The sequence below is a fragment of the Gymnodraco acuticeps genome, unplaced genomic scaffold (genome assembly GCF_902827175.1).
Source record: "Gymnodraco acuticeps unplaced genomic scaffold, fGymAcu1.1, whole genome shotgun sequence".
NCBI classification, from domain to species: Eukaryota; Metazoa; Chordata; class Actinopteri; order Perciformes; family Bathydraconidae; genus Gymnodraco; species Gymnodraco acuticeps.
The window spans coordinates 1,310,802-1,325,917 of NW_022992193.1; the positions used below are offsets into that span (position 1 = coordinate 1,310,802).

Sequence of the window (15,116 nt, forward strand, 5' to 3'; positions counted from 1 at the left end):
CTAGCTGGGGGTTAGCATGCCAAGCGTCAGCTGTCTAGCTATCGCTAGTTAGCTAGCCAGCTAGCTTGTTGTAACGAAAATGAATTAGAGGGCGAGCTCGGCTACGCTAATAACGCTTTAGCATTTAATTGGCGACCCGTAACCGGGTTTGTCCAAGCTGAGGACCCGACACACACATTCCGACTTTATATTGTCGAAGTAAAACAGAAACTAGGCCCGCGTTAGGTGTCGAGCCAAGGGGCCAGGCAAGGCCAGGGCCAGGCCGAGTTAGCACGGGTTAGCTTAGCATGCTAGGTGCAAACCCGTTGCGTTTGCAGAGAGAGCGAAGAAGAAGACAGAGACGCTTTTCAGGCACTAACGTTTCTGTCTGCGTCAAATCAAACCATAAACAGTCCGTTCTAACCCGGGCATGCCGGCGAATGCACACCGGTACTGATACAGAGAAATGGGCGAGCAGCAGTGTGTTTCTGACCTTTTAAAAATAAGAATAAGAAGCCTACCCATTAGTTCTCTGCCTCTGCTGGTTCTCTTACACTGGGATATTGGAAATGATGGAGAGCCGCACTGCGCATGCGTTGCAGGAGCAGCCAGCAGATGGGAGAGGTGATGCACGTTATCCCCAGAGCTCAGATACATGAGCTCTGCATAGCAAAAGTTGGGAACACAATTATGACATAATCTTGAAACAACTGGATGCGTGGGTGGGGTGACTCACACAGTGCTGTCGTTTTCAGTAATGGCTCTCTCTGGAGGGGTTTGGGGGCCTTCCTGAGGGAGCTTCAGCTATCATTGGCAAAGTAAAGAACAATATCTGTGTTATTTGACTTGTTTTATTTCAGTCCTCAGACAGAAAATCAAATAATGACCCCAGAGATGAATCGGTTGCACCCTTTTTATATTGAGGTATCCACAACGTACAAACAATTTTAGTGGTCGATGTCTAACATGGTGCAGAATTAAATCAAATACAAATAAAGGACCTTTAAACTGATTCTAACACTGTAATAATTAAAGTTATAAGCATTGTCAGTGATAAAGAATCACTGACAATATCTCCATAAACAGCAGTTATTATGTCATATTAATATTGTGTGAGCAAGTTAATACTATTAGCTGCATATTGCTGTTATGTTAATAATTCATTATAATAATTTCCAGGCATCAATTAAACTTGACTGTATCACCTCTAGCAATTCATCAACCTTAATTAATTGACTCTAAAATGAGGAAAACAAAAAAAATAAACATAATAATACAAAACCTATACAATATACAATATAATATACTTTTACCAGATCTTAAAATATGCAACATAGTGGTATTGAAGCATAAACAGATGCAAAAAATACAAGCGCTCAGAAATAGAGGGCGTTCAGTGAGCTGAAGTAAAAAAAAAAAGGAGATGCATTTCAGGGAGAAAATGCTTGAATTTTGTCTGAAGGTCAGACCTGAGGAGACGGTAAATTAATTCAGTGTTTGGCTGCTGTAAAGGACCGCTTCATGTATTTTTAAGGGCAAACACAGAGCAGAATGTTTGAGTGGAGAGCCGCATTTTAGCATAATTTGACAGGCTAAATGTGAGCGGAGACTGGGAGGCGATTTGTGAGATGTCTGGTGGTTTATTGTGCTTTTTTCATCAGTCAACCAAAAGCCAGGAAGCCTTTAAGTATACTCCAGAGCTTCGTCATTATTGTGAGTGAGTAAAAGATGTAATGCAGCCATTCAAAAATCCCTCATGATTGTATCAAAATCAGAATAGTGGTGGCAATTATGGCTTTGCAGATTTTAAATAATTCATTTTTTAATTACATATACCCATGCCTGAGCATCCAGTCATCATCTTATTAAATGCTATATATCACATATTCATAATTTTTTTTTTTAGAACAAACCAATGTTTTCTAAAATTAAATTATATGGGGTTTGTCTGGATTTAGTTTGTCTTAAAGATGCATAAGTGGGTATTTTCTGACCCGTGAGGTGGTTTTCTTAGAGTATCTTTGTAATTCCATTTTTTTATCATTTCATATTCCAGCTATTCCTCAAAAAATATGTTTCGGATATCATGCCATTCAAATATAAAATTTACATTTTAAGAAATTGTAGTTGTTGTATTACTACCCCAAACTTCCATGGGTCAAAAATGACCCGCATGCATTTTCTATGGGATCTTATGGGAACCTTTGATTACACCTGTGGCTGTCAGGACTACATTCACTGTAGACCACACAGACAACATCACAAGTGACACCTCTCAGGAAGATTATTTTACACAGCAAGATCTGATACCTGTCAGTATAATAATAATAATAATAATAATAATACATAATAATAATAATACATAATATTTTTTTTCAAAATGTAAATTAATATAATACTAAATATTATACAAGTTATTCACTTAACCAAAATGACAAAAATGGCATAAAAACACATATTATTCTAATACGGGTCCTTTTTGACCCACTTATGGAAGAGTGTAGGGTCCAGTCACTCGGACATCTAAGGGTTAAGAAAGTAAAGAGGATACATTTGAACCTATACACCTGGGTGTTATTGAATATATAGGCTTACATTTTGAAACATGTTTGTTGCAATACTTTAAGTTATGATGATTTTGAATGTGCTTTAAGACAAATTACATGTTATTACTTTATGCTGAAATGTCTAACACCAAATGCCAATGAAGACAATCATTTGTGGTCAAAAGCTCTGGCAAAGGATTTTAAATGGTTACAAATAAAATAAAAACAGAAATATTAACAATAACACTTAATTACACACAAACTGTGACAAAAATGGCTATTTACATTTAGGTGACAGTGCAAGTAGAAGGTATTCCGAGCCTCAGCCAATCAGAGCCGGAGAATCAGTCAAAGCCGGAAGTCGTCACTGCTGGCAAAGCACTCTTCCCGCGAAGATTGAGAACGCCTTTGCAAGTGAATTACTGTTTTTCAAGGTATGTCTCTTTATTTTTTGACATGCTTACATTGCTAGACTAACTTAAGTGTTTAACTAAGTAGTGTTACTATTTAAGACAGAGCGTGCTGCTGCTAAAGAGCCCGGTGACAGCGTGGAGAGAAAGTAGTACCAAACTCCATTCGTAAATTAGGACACATTAGTTTCTCCTTGTGTATTGCAAATATTAACAGATCTTGAATGCAAATTACGATTATTATCAAATAGCTACGAGTCACTTTGTTATTCGGCATACAAATCATCCACTTATATTAATGTATTAGTTTATATAGTAAAGATTCAGGCTATATTGTATACACATTTCTTAAGTAGAACTAGTATTGGTGTCACACACAGTGAGATCATAGTATTGATTGATTGATTGATTGAAAAGTGTATTAACAGCTTGTATATTGGGTACAGTACAGTACAGCTCAAAACATACAATTGTTAAGGGGATGCAGACCAGAGAAAGACTTTCGTCTTGTTTACATCAGGGTCCCCCATTTCCAATTCATCATATCATTTAAGACATATAAGACATATTTGACATACAGATGGCTTATTTAAAATGTACATACAGGTGGTTTTTTACATACAGATTGCTTATTTACAATTTTCATTTTAGATTTCGTTCTAATACATCCTAACCGGACATTTAAGACATACCAAGTCTACAGATATACAGTTAGTAACAGAGTCTAAAATGCGAGTATATACATAGATGGGGGGGGGGAAGCTGTCCATTGAACGACAGGTTGAGATTTGTACCATTACCGGGGCCAGTTTTGCAATGCTCTCCCCCGAAGGTGCTCTTTAAGAGAGGTTTTGAAGGTAAGGTATTCACGATTAATAGATTGGAGTTTGGCGTAGCAAGTGTCATCTTGCAATGTAAGTGCATTTAGTGGACATATTCCTACAATATAAGATTTCAATTTACATGAGATAAAATACAGTGAGGAAATAGGTCATTGTGCAGAAAGACAACAGCAGAGGGAGCAATTCTGATATAATTACTCTCATATTATGGTGCTGCTTAATGCAATAAAACCACACTAAACTAGATTGCATTTTTTGGGATGTCTTATTTAGGACCGTTGGAAGTCCCTGAAGCGCATTTCCCCCACAAATGTCATGCATCTTAACCAATGATCTCCACATTTTGCAGCTTATAACCTCAGCACCATGAGCAAGAGGAAGGCGAAAGATGCTCCTTTGCCAGTAGGAAAATGCATTTCAGAGGTTTGTATCGGCCAATCATCTTCTAACTTGTTTATGGTGGTGTGTCCCTGTAATGACGTCTATATTTATCTACATTTATCTGCAGGTTCAGGACATTTTAAGGAAGCGGCTTTGCCATCAGCAGCTTCCTGACACACCGGAGGGGGTGGAGGCTCAACACAAGTAGGTTTACTTCAATAATAGTCTAACACTTTTTATAATTTCTAAAGTGTGTTGCTATTGTAGAAAAATCTACCTGTAATTTGCATTTAAATTGTTAAACTAAAAAGTAAAACTGTAGTAGGTTTGTCATCTGTGAAAAAGAGATGATTCTCTGTGACCCAGTTGAGTCTTTACCTGGCTAACGGTGCTGTTCCAGTTCAAAAGTGTGAAAAGTGTGAAAAGCTCCATTTCCCAGCTGACTTGAACACAACACGAGTACATTAATTCCTTTATACTCATTAGATGAGGCTGTTTCTGCAGGTAGAAAGGAAAAGAGAGATGACACATGTTGTCTTTTACTATATAATTATTTCGTTCTACTACCAAAGAAGCATTGTGGGTATTGTAGTTAAAACACTGTATTTTCAGACACCTCCTGGAGCTGCTGAAGCGCACGGCCGTCCACGGGGAGAGTAACTCGGTGCTGATTGTCGGCCCCAGAGGATCAGGAAAAACAATGGTGAGCGTCTGCAGCCAGAAGCCTGAAATGGGCTTATGGGTAGAAAGAAAAATGGCAGAGAAGAAGATGGATTGTGTTGGAGGTGTGTTTAAATCCTGGGAGGGTTTTTGTGTCTACAGCTGCTGAAGTGTGTGCTGAGAGACCTGCTAGAGGAAAAAGAAGTAGAAAGAAATCTGCTGCAGGTTCATCTCAATGGTACAGACTCTGATACCTCACCAAACACGATGTTATTTATGAGATAATGTAAATATGTACAACATTTGTTATTGCTGGATTAGCCTTTGCTATGTCCATTTGACCAGGGTTAATGCATCAACCAGATAATAAACCATTATGACTTGCTAAAAATGTCTCCGAGTACACATCACCAGATACATGTCTCGCCTGTTTGCTGAAGGTCTCCTGCAGACTGATGACAAAATAGCACTTCAGGAAATGACGCGGCAGCTCCACCTTGAAAACGTTGTCGGGGACAAAGTGTTTGTAAGTATCTGGATTGAGTTGTATCCATATTTTCCCATTAATAATGCTAAAAAAGCTGCTCTAAATACCTGCTTCTTAATTCCAGGGAAGTTTCGCTGAGAATCTGTCTTTCTTGCTGGAGGCATTGAAGAAAGGTAAGAAAATGCAACACTGATAACGCACTTTTGGATTAAACTGCCTACATTTAAGGCCACCTGCTTCTTTCCTCCAGGTGATCGCAGCAGCAGCCGCCCAGTGTTGTTCGTCCTGGATGAGTTTGATTTGTTCGCCCACCACAAGAACCAGACGCTGCTCTACAACCTGTTCGACGTCTCTCAGTCGGCCCAGGCCCCCGTCGCTGTGGTGGGTGTCACCTGCAGACTGGTGAGCCTCACTTCACCCTCCTCACCGTACAGAAATCATACTGGCGGTTTGATTTGAAATCTTTTTGTCGCGGTGCATCATTTCCATTCCAGGATGTTCTGGAGCTGCTGGAGAAGCGGGTGAAGTCGCGGTTTTCTCACCGTCAGATCCACCTGCTGAGCAACCCCACCTTTAGTCAATACCTAGAGCGGGTGCAAACACAACTCAGCCTGCAGGACGACTTCCCCGACAAGACGTTCGCTCAGGACTGGAACGCCAGCGTCAAGGTGGAGCAAGGGAACAAACATGTTGAATTCAAAATGTGTGGCTCACGCTAAACAGATTGTTCTCTTTATTCAGACTCTGTGTGAAGACAAATCAGTGGAGGATGCTTTACAGAGGCACTACAACTCCAGCAAGAACTTCCGTTCAAACCACATGTTGCTGGTAAAACACACAACATTTTAGATTCCCATTCTGCAAAGTACCTTACTCTACTTCTAACATTTATGGTGTTAAATCCCTAATAGTTACCCTTAACATTTTATAAATCCAGGAAAGAAGTATATAATGTTCTTTTAGACATGTGCAATTTGTGAACCCTTGATTTGAATTGTTACAAACTACAGTTGGTTAAAGGAAAAACCTGTTTTATGTGCAGATGTTGTGCCTGAGTCGTGTGTCTGTAGCCAAACCTGCCATCAAACCTGCAGACCTCCTGGAGGCCAGCAAGATGTGTTTAATCGACGCCCAGGCCAATATGCTCCACGGTAAAAAAAAAATGAATCACAAAAATTAGTTCTTTGACACTTAAACTTTTCAATTAGTTCACACTTGTTGTATTTTCTCTTGTCTTTAGGTCTGTCTATTTTGGAGTTGTGTCTGATCATCGCCATGAAACACCTCAACGACGTCTACGAAGGAGAGCCGTTCAATCTGCAAATGGTCCACAACGGTAAGTAAAGACTCTAGTTTTTGTAATAAGAAAAACACTGGATGGAGCTGAACATTGATTGATAAACTCTCCTTTGTTTTTTTTAGAGTTTAAGAAGTTCCTGCAGAGAAAGTCCAACTCCATGTACAACTTTGAGCAGCCTGTCATCATGAAGGTGAGAATAAAAACATTTTAAGTCCTAGAGAAATAGACAATATTAAAATCTTTGTATATAAAAACTACTTTTATTCACCGACACTCCCCCGCCCGTCTTCAGGCCTTCGAGCACCTGCAGCAGCTGGAGATGATCCGGCCGGTGGACAACTCCTCAGTCAAAACTCAGAGGGAGTACCAGCTGATGAGACTCATGCTGGACAACACTCAGGTCATGGAGGCCCTGCAGAAATACCCACAATGCCCCACTGACGTCAAGCAGTGGGCCATGTCGGCGTACGGCTAGGATTTCTAAATCCATTTGGACTTAATGTAGCCAGAACTGTTTGAGAAAGTGTGAAATAAACCCGAGGAAGATCTCTTGTCAAATGGAAGCACTGCATCTCAGACTAAGGACCACATAAAACTGTATAGTTTTCTAAATGTTAAAAATAATTGTATGTTAGGATTTACTGTAATTCACCCAAAAAGCAACACATAAAATGATTCTGAAATTGATATTATTTTAAATAAATACATGTCTCAATAAAATGATAAATAAAACAAGACTTATTTGACCATATTTCAGCTTGAATTCCACTTTAAAAGGAGGAAGTTCATGCTGGAGTCAGCACTTCATCAGCTCAATGTTGCCATCTAGTGGTGGATTTCTGCAGCAACAGCAGGAAGGACAAAGACCCTCATTAGATGGAAGAACGCAGTAATCTGGCCTGAATCTTATCACTATGTGCTTCTAAGGAGAAACATTTAATATTCATGTATTGGTTCAATCATGTTGGATAATGCAGTGATTTTCTTTTTATATACCAGAGCAAAACACGCTGCACATACTGTACATATATGCCGTTAACGGGTCTATTTATAACACCGAGGTACCATAACATGTTTAGGACTTTGTTGAGGGCCTTAAATCCTGCAAAGAAGATACAACAATAAATAACATCTTGCATTTTTAATAAAGTATAATTACTTCCTTCAATTAATTTGATTGACAGAGTGTCAGTTATAATAATTCCATTATCTATTAACTGAAGGAGACCTTTTGATCGTCTCGTTCAAGGACACCTATTTGAAGAACAAACAAACTCTCTGAACACATGATTACTTTGTTCTAGTGCACCATAGTTCAAATTAGTGTATTACAATGCATTTTTGTTATGTAGCCGGCTTGAATACTCAATCTGTTAGTAAGACAAAAGAAAAACATCATAGTCACAATCTAAAAACACATTTATTTACATCACGTGGATCACTTCAGCTGATAAAAACCATTAGCCGAGAGTTGCAACGCTGATCAGGGATCGATTAAATCTCCTCTGTGATATTGCATTCAGGGTTTCTTAAGGTTTATTCTGCTTTAATACTTTGCGAAGGGAATTGTCTTTTCTCTGATCCTCCCATGACCCTTCACTGGGAGCTATGAGGTCAGGACCACAACCTATGGAGAACAAAAATGTCCTTTCTCCATGTGGTATATTTGTGTTGTACTAACTCCTTCCAGGTGTTAATGTCATGTTCACATCCTTTTGTAAGTAACATACAATGTAATGTCACATGAATCCGGAGTAAGAAACGAGACATTTTCCGATTTCTTTTTCACAACCCACTTTCGTTTTTGGGTCCCTAAAGAATTATATTTATGAGTATTCTAAAACCAGAAACCCGATGAGCATCAATATCATTAAAGCCTGTGTTGGCAGATCCTGGACCAGCACTGCAACTCGAGGGCCTTGAGAAACGTGGGGTCAAAAACATTTGTTTTCGAGGGGGAATTTTTTTGTAGAAATTTCCGGCCTGGCAACCAGACTCATCTTACGGCCAAGACAGTCATAGCGGCGAGGTCATTGGAGTTCAATGTTTCCTCTATAATTCTTATCAACAGTGGGAAAAGGAGGAGATTGAGATGCTGGAATGAAATACCCGTAGTGGGTGATTGCATTATCACACATGGAGTATTGCAACAGATTTTTAAGAGCTTTGGGGATTCTTCAAAATGCAACCGACAGGGGACCCGAGTAGGCTCCTTGAGGAACGCCGTGGGCTCAATGATCGTCATTAGCTGTTTGTTTTTTCTGCCAAGGAACCCTTAAGTGCTTTCTTGGATGCCTTACAAAGTACTCCAATGAGCCTCTAGCTTTTAGCTTAAACAAAGCTCAACTTAAAGTTGTTTTTTTCGCATAAAGGACAACTTTTAATACAGCCAGGCCATGCCCTGCTGGCGAGTCAAAACACAAGAAAAATATGAATGAATGTAGAGGAAACACTGAAGTTCAACACACACAAAGATTCAGCTCAGAGTATATAGTTGATACAGGTATTTATGTTCTCATGTCTGTACAGATCCTAGACTGCTTAAAATAGTGGGGGCAACAAGACACAAATGTTTCACTGGTAGTTTATATGCACAGCAATGTGAGGTGCTGGGCTAGAAAAAGTCGAGATAGAAAAACGTAAACCCTGCATGCTAAGGAAACCCATTCATACACCTTTAAATGACAACATCGACAGAAAAGACTCTGATTGCCTTAATCATCTAAAAAAAAAATCATCATTCTTAAATAATTTTATAAATGTGCGTTAAAATAAAATGTTACAGAATGCTGTGTGGACTAATAACACAATCAGTGAATTTAGCAAACAACCTAAAAGCAACGTTACCTATCTTTCAACTTATTAGAATGCAATCTCATACTTGTTTTATAACACAGCCATCTCATGTATGCATGATGCCCACTTTCTGTCTTAATAAATACCAATTGGTGTGTGGAGAACACTTGTTTGCACATCCGCCTTATGATTATGTAGTTAAATATTTCATTTTCAACCTAAAGAAAGCACATCATTTGCCGTAACTGTTCCTTTTCTTTCTGATTAGAGCAGGTACTCAATCAGATCTTCAGCAGGTAATTGTAAAACCAATTAAGTGTATGAATGGATCTCCTAATGTGTTGGTTTTACTAGTTTCTACGGCGACAGGGCACAATCACACGAGCCGAAGCCCTCTAAAGTTACACCGGGCCGGGCTCGATCCACCACAGTACACACAATACTGGAATCCAGGATTCTGAAGAACATTCATTCTCGGTCGTTTGTCCATAGAAAGAAGAACGTTTTACAGTTAATATCTTTTCTTTTTGACTTAATGAAAGAATTTCCTGAATTACAACTGAACACCCACCCACAACCACCCCCACAAACATCAACCAGAAATGGTGCCAACTCTTGTCGCACCTAAACTCCGATCCCCAAAACCTCAGGCCTGTAAATTAAAAAATAAATACAACATATCAATATGCAAGGATTTAAAAAAAAAAAAAAATGCTACAAGTTAATTGTGTGTGTGTATTGAAAGTCACTCCTGCAGAGGATCCTACAGCACTGTAGGGTAATTTGCGGCACTGGTTGCATATAACTTGCTAGAACTTAGAAAAGCATAGTACTGAATCCCTGAATGGTGTTTGTTGGTTTGGGTCGGTTTCTCAAGCGCAGTTTAAACTCAAGCTTCGTCTTAACACTGGAGATGTTCCACCGTCTACCTACAGCACTGCCAACCAACTACTCAAACGTTTTCTTTTGCTGTGGCTGGAGGTTTTTAAACTCTACCAGCCACTTTGGCAGACTAACATTCGGAGGCTATTTTTTTAAATCCATGTGGCTGCTGTAATACTGGTGAGTACTTTTTATACTTTTGGACACAAACTTGGGGGAAAAAAGGGTAATACTGGTGATTTTTCCTCTGTGTTTGTGCTAGCTTGCATGTTTTAATAAGAAGGAAAGGTTTTACAATGCATTTGCCTTATTTAGCTTCCGTAATTCATCTCATATGGAAAGAAAGGGGAGTTAACATTCAGAAATAAGCCCCCAAACAGGCTTTTTAAATGACTCCTATCCGAGGAACGTGGTTATGATTGGTTTATTTGCCACACTTCCTTCCCTAAATCAGGTGAGGTAGAGCAGAGGGTCTGCTGAGCTGATCCTTCCTGACTTTAAGCTTCATGAGGACCTCAAACAAATACTTTTTTCTTTAGCAGTTCATTAAAGCGGCAACAAAAGGAAGCAACATTGATGCAAATATCGTTATCGTGCTACAGTGGGCAAATAACAAGATGGCTTTAACTTCCTTCAGGTTTGCTGTGTTGTTGCAATAGTCTTTTATCTGATGATCATCCATTTCTGAACTTGTTTGCTAAGCTCTTATTTGCTCAAACACTACAGTACAGCGTTTGCTTGAAGATAAAGAAAGCATAATTATGAATCGGTCCTGAATGTGAAACAGTACTGGTAGTTTCCTTGTGTTTTTTTAGTGTTTCCAAACACTTGATTTTAAACTGTGTCCTGTGAAACCGTTCCCAAAGCTTGAGAAGAGACTGCAGGTCACCAGTGTTCAATGTCCCTCAGAAGAAATAAAGAGTCAAAAATGTCACTGTGGCTTGCACAACTGTGACAGATACATCCGTTTTGCCTGACATCTACAAGAGTATATGGATACTTAGAAATGGCACCAGGATGAAAAGAGAGATTCCTCGTCTGACTGCGGTTAGCCGTGAAATGAGTTAAATTAAGCCCTGTGTGGAGAGAATTAAACTGCCCCTAACTGGCAGTTCATGTCTACAAATGATCACATAGTTAATTTGTGAAATCTGTTAACGTCGTACTTTGAAAATTGACATAAAACACGCCAGCTAGTTTAGGGAACTGGTGAGAAAGACAGCAGAGAAACGGAGAAAATAGCTTTTTTGGCTTGCTTGTCGAGACAGAAGATAAGTACAAATAAGTGTATGGGTAACACTTGACAAACTTTCTCTCAGACTTAAATCAAAACAGGGACGGGCAAGAACTAGTAAAAGCTTACAGTTTCATATGTGGGATTAGTGTTTCAATTGAATTTGGACTGGTAATAAAGATACATTTTTGTGGCGTGAAAGCATTACAAGTGCCAAGTGAGAGGAAGCGGAAGAATCAGCGATGGGGGTGAGGTGAGGAGGAGCTGAGTACCAAAGATTCCTGAGGTGTATCAAAGGAGAGCAGAAAACTCTTGATAGTAATCCAAAACTAATTAAAGATGTGTGCAATCAAATCAAAAGCAAACCGGCTCAGCTAAATACAGGTTGGATTATTCCAAATGAGGGCTGGGTACCCCTTCACTTGAAAATGTGATACCTCTCCTAAAATAGATGAGTCGGATGATCTATTTTATGTTAATCTGCACTTTCTAAAGATAGAATCAGCACATAAAGATGAAAATGACAAGTGTGTTCTACCGTCTGATTTGAGCTGTTACTTAATATCAAAGGTATCAGTAGTTGGTACCCAGCGCTAATCCAGAGATATAAACACGTATATCCAGATCTCACTGCCAAAACTAGGACAGATATTATTACTCCGTAGACAGTTGACACGGCAAACCAAAAAAAATAAATCACTTTAAACGACAACTTTATCATGGGATGGGGGTCATTTGTCTTTTTCCCATTATCATAAGAAATACAAAAACAACAGGTGCTTTTTTTCAGTCAGGATGGAGGAAACCTCAACGTGAGAGAGGGGAGGAAAAGGGGAGAAACACTTGGTGTGTATGGCCATGTGTATTGAGGTCTTGCTGACTACATTACCCATAAGTGAGGCTGACAGCAGACTCATGAAGGTTGTGGAGAACCGTGAATAGGGAGAGGGTTCAATTTAAACCGTGTCCATCTGAACTGAGGTATACCTGGTTGAAGGAGGTTTATGGTTTTTTTATCGTTGTAATGCTTGAGAATGGACCCCCCCTCCCCCTTTAAAATAAGCTTGATTACCATGTTGTCTGGGTCCATAATACACTATGTACAGCAGCATTACACTATAAACATTCAGAAGCCGTTGCTTATTGGCAGAACGATAGTCGTTTCTTCAGAAAAACGCACACGAGAAAACAGCAAATGTATCCAGAGCCAGGTTTTTTCTTTTTTACACTAAAATGCACCGAGAGTCCTGTGAACTTTCCCCGCCGGATCTTCTCTCTCCGTAGAAAAACCGAGCAGAACGGGTCACCCTCCTATGTGTGTGTGTGTATGTATATAAAAACAATACATGGTAGAAGTATTTGTCGAGTGTCGTCGTCCCAGCATGTCCGCCCTCGGTGACGCCGTTTGTCCTCGTTATATATCCTGAATCGATTGCTCGGTGATGAGAGTTTCAACCGTTAAAATGTTTCAAATCCTCAGGCACACATATCAAAATGAGGTGGATATCAACTCATGTGGTGAGGTGGGCGCAAGGTGTTCCCTGAGCCCGAGTAGCGGCCCGCACTTAAAGGAAAAAAACGGAAATATCGTTATGCCAACCAACCAGGGTTGGCTGCTCTTCCCCTCGTGTTGATCCGTGTGTCTTCACGTTGATCATAAGCTGGACTCCTTGGGCGGGAGGTCCACGTTGGTCACCATGGTGACGACGGTGACGATCTCCTCGGGGCCAATGGCGGGCGCCTGGCGCTGCATCTGGCCAATGCGCTCTTCCACACAGCCGGCCGACAGGCGAGCCTCCGCCTCGTGGTCCCAGCAGTCCTCGATGGTCTCACAGAGCATGGCCAGACCCTGGGAGAGAACAGACATTAATGTTACTGCAAAACATACAAAAAGATATCAAATCTAAGTACATTTGATTGTTTGCCTCAAAATGTAACACAAGGAATTTGGTGACATTTGGTACTACATATTTAACAATTGAACAACTTCAAAGCGGAGACAATGTGTTTTCTTTGCTCACCGCGTGTTTCTGCCAGCAGTCTCTCAGGATGGGCCGCAGCTTCTTGTGAACGACGACGTCCTGCATGTCGTCCAGAGACGGATGCTGACCCACCTCCTCCTCGAACGGGAGCATGTACTCATCCACGGGGCCTGAAAACACACAACCACATGGTCATATTGTAGATTCATCTGGAGTCAAATAACACAGCGTGCACTTATTAATGGCAGCGTTTTTCTGTCTCACCGTCGGCGGCGGTGCATCGCGAGGCGAGCTCCCAGAGGACGAGGCCGAAGGCGTACATGTCGATGCGCAGGAAGGAGTCGCGCTGGAAGTTGATGGCGCCCTCCAGGACCTCAGGAGCCATGTAGCGCCGCGTCCCCACCTGAATCAAATATAAATCACAATGTAGTTATACAGCCCAAAATCATCTGTATATTTAAAAAAAAAAAAACATTAATTTCTGTAGGTAAATATCATAAAATTACAACATAGAACAATTAATTTACAAAATGGTAATGTCAAATATAAATAATAAATACATATTTTTTATTTTAATAAATGTATTAAAATAAAAAAATCTATAAAATTTTTTAAATATACATTAAAATACAAAATTGAAAGAAACATTAACATTTTTTAGAAAAGAATATATATACTAAAATAAAAATAAATATATAAGACCCAGTGAATGTTCCTACACCTACAGGTTCAGATCGAACAGCTCAAGAGGTCAGAACTGAACTGGAAGAATTAAACCATGACACAGCACAAAGAGGGCCTGAAACGGCAAAATTGATGCTCGTAACAAAGCTTTTTGCTTATCTGGCAGAAACACAAATCTACGTGTCCTAACCCTAACCCTAGGATCCGGTTTGACACAGAACAGATAGAGAGAAAAGGCAGCTTTGTATTTTCTGTTTGCTGCTGCCTTTTATTTAACAAATAAAAAACTAAAACTGCACTGTAACTTTTATTATTTTATTTTACACCTGCTTGTTGAACTGTACCTGTCCATGTGTGTCTCCGGCTGATTTCCCTGCTTCAAACTGCAGGGCGAGGCCAAAGTCAGCTATGCAGGCGGTCAGGTTGCTCTTCAGCAGCACATTCTTACTCTTAATGTCCCTGAGAGACAAACAAGAAACCACATTCAGTCCAACAAAACTCACGGGGCCAGTCACAATGATACGTCTGTTTTTTTATGAGATATTTGGGCAGCGCACCTGTGGGCGATGGAGGGCTTGTGTCCGTCTTTGTGTCCCGGGATGTCTTCGTGCAGGTAGGCCAGGCCGCGGGCCGTCGTCTGAGTGATGTGGCACAGCTCGTTCCACGACACCACGTTGGCCTTCAGGAAGTCCGTCATGGAGCCCTGGGGAGGGAGAGGAGGAGGAGAGATGAAGTCATTTCATTTATCTATTAGACCTATGTGATGTACAGGTATTTGTTTTTCCACTCGTCTCCTGCTGAGACCTGGCAACTTTCCTCGTGGGAGACAATACACTTAGGCTTTTTTTTTTCTAACCATGCATGCAGTTTGTCTGATGTTCTGTGAAAAGCACGTCCTGGGCTTTCTAGGGAATTAACTCACATGGGGATGTG

General features: G+C 40.2%; 2 protein-coding genes across 2 annotated transcripts in view; one reads left to right on the forward strand and one right to left on the reverse strand.

The window, feature by feature from the left end:
* Window positions 1-2,882: 2,882 nt before the first annotated feature.
* Window positions 2,883-7,337, forward strand: orc4 (origin recognition complex, subunit 4). Its single transcript, XM_034205327.1, has 14 exons — window positions 2,883-2,959; window positions 4,127-4,200; window positions 4,286-4,362; window positions 4,771-4,861; window positions 4,981-5,056; window positions 5,259-5,344; window positions 5,430-5,478; window positions 5,556-5,707; window positions 5,800-5,973; window positions 6,047-6,133; window positions 6,348-6,456; window positions 6,546-6,641; window positions 6,728-6,795; window positions 6,898-7,337. The coding sequence occupies exons 2-14, from the start codon at window positions 4,144-4,146 to the stop codon at window positions 7,078-7,080; spliced, it is 1,305 nt and encodes a 434-aa protein (XP_034061218.1). The 5' UTR covers window positions 2,883-2,959; window positions 4,127-4,143; the 3' UTR covers window positions 7,081-7,337.
* A 669-nt stretch (window positions 7,338-8,006) lies between these two features.
* The window catches only part of LOC117539281 (activin receptor type-2A-like), a 43,565-nt gene continuing 36,455 nt past the window's right edge, over window positions 8,007-15,116 (reverse strand). Inside the window, 5 exon segments of the mRNA XM_034205326.1 lie at window positions 8,007-13,366; window positions 13,539-13,669; window positions 13,764-13,902; window positions 14,528-14,642; window positions 14,741-14,886. Of these exon segments, the coding sequence (XP_034061217.1) occupies window positions 13,172-13,366; window positions 13,539-13,669; window positions 13,764-13,902; window positions 14,528-14,642; window positions 14,741-14,886 (726 nt within the window). The 3' untranslated portion in view covers window positions 8,007-13,171.

Coding starts and splice junctions, on each gene's coding strand:
- orc4 (XM_034205327.1), top strand. CDS start 4,144: ATGAGCAAGAGGAAGGCGAAAGATGCTCCTTTGCCAGTAGGAAAATGC. Junction 5,708..5,799: donor TGGGTGTCACCTGCAGACTG/GTGAGCCTCACT, acceptor TTTCCATTCCAG/GATGTTCTGGAGCTGCTGGA. Junction 6,134..6,347: donor GTTCAAACCACATGTTGCTG/GTAAAACACACA, acceptor TTTTATGTGCAG/ATGTTGTGCCTGAGTCGTGT.